General features: G+C 28.0%; 1 protein-coding gene across 1 annotated transcript; it reads left to right on the top strand.

Moving 5' to 3' along the window:
• The first annotated feature begins 232 nt into the window (after positions 1-232).
• LOC112590862 lies at positions 233-1,225 on the top strand. Its single transcript, XM_025334445.1, has 2 exons — positions 233-752; positions 963-1,225. Exons 1-2 carry the CDS (start codon positions 233-235, stop codon positions 1,223-1,225), a joined length of 783 nt encoding a protein of 260 aa, XP_025190230.1.
• The last annotated feature ends 254 nt before the right edge of the window (positions 1,226-1,479 follow it).

Raw genomic sequence — 1,479 nt, 5'->3', positions numbered from 1 at the left:
GGACCGTACTTGGTTACTCAATTAGAAGACAATGAAAATGTCATAATACAAAAAGAACGAAAATAAGTGAAAATACACATAAACGAACTTAAACTGTGTTTTCCATAAAGATAATATAATATCAATTTGTATTATTAAATTTAAATATTCTCAAAAAAAAAAAAATATATATATATAAGCTTTAAACCTGTAGTCAAATAATATATAACGGTGTTTCAGAATAATATGTATGATGGCATCTCATATTAAAACAGAACCCTTGTACAACATCTCGTATGCAAAAGAATCACCAGGAATCTACGAGTACTTCGACTATATCTCCGACATGCACACAACAGCTGCAAATTGGGAGATAGCAGTATATTTAAATGTATCCATTTATCAAGCACATTTTTTACAAATCAAAAATTTCCAGAAAGAAACTCTAGCGCTTTGCAATGAAGCGACCGAAAGTTTTTCAAATGAATGCAGTTTCTTATGCTTAAAAAAAAAATTTTTTACATCTGAAATTTGTTCGTTGTTTAAGACTACATCAGAGATAGTTTTGAACGAATTTGAATTTGAGACTAACAAATTAGTCCAAATAGTTGAAAAACAAGATCATTCGAAACATAAACGTGATGTAACCAACAGTATAAAAGAAATGATATATACTCTGTTCGGGTCTATAAAAAGAGACGATGTTTATAAATTATACTCAAATATCAGAACAATGATAAAAAGTGGACAGAAATCTCAAAATTTAGCAGAAAGTAAATTAATAATTACTCCTGCGAATACTAATGATGCAATAATGATCAATAAACCAACTGTTGACGCAACTACGGAAATACAAAATAACATAAGAAAAATTCGTCGATTTATTTTATTAGAACGAGAAGAATTTAGTGATGAAAATATCAAATTTATATTGGAAAATAAAATTTTAAATCTAAAATTAATATATAATCAATATTCTTTAGAAATAGGAAAAATTATTCAAATCTTACATTCGGCTATGTATGGGAAATTACACCCTTTAGTAATATCATCAAATCAATTATTAGATGAAATTAAATTGATAAAATTAAATCTTTCACCTGACTTAAACATTCCTGTAAACTTAGATATATCTGGTATGTCTGAACTATATAGAATAATGCAAACTACAATCGTCAAAAGTAATGACTTAATTGTATTTATCAATACGATTCCTTTAGTATTAAGTAACATGTATAAACTATAAAATGTTCTACCAAACCCAGTATATTTAGAAAATAATAGATTTATGTTTATACAACCACCTTTTTTTTTTTTTCTGGTAAAATCGCAGACGAGGAGAGAAGTAGGTTGCCCCATTGCTGCCTCCACGCCGGCATCGTTTATTTATAAACAAGTCACATCAATACATGTTAATTACAATATTACAATATTTTACAACAACGCGAAAAGACAAAACACGGAAAAATAAGACAGATCCTACTAGGTAAGATGCTGACC

The sequence above is a fragment of the Melanaphis sacchari genome, unplaced genomic scaffold, assembly GCF_002803265.2.
Source record: "Melanaphis sacchari strain LSU unplaced genomic scaffold, SCAv2.0 Contig1217_pilon_pilon, whole genome shotgun sequence".
Lineage (NCBI taxonomy): Eukaryota > Metazoa > Arthropoda > Insecta > Hemiptera > Aphididae > Melanaphis > Melanaphis sacchari.
Note: the sequence above shows the minus strand (reverse complement) of the source record. Positions and strands in the feature narration are given on the sequence as shown.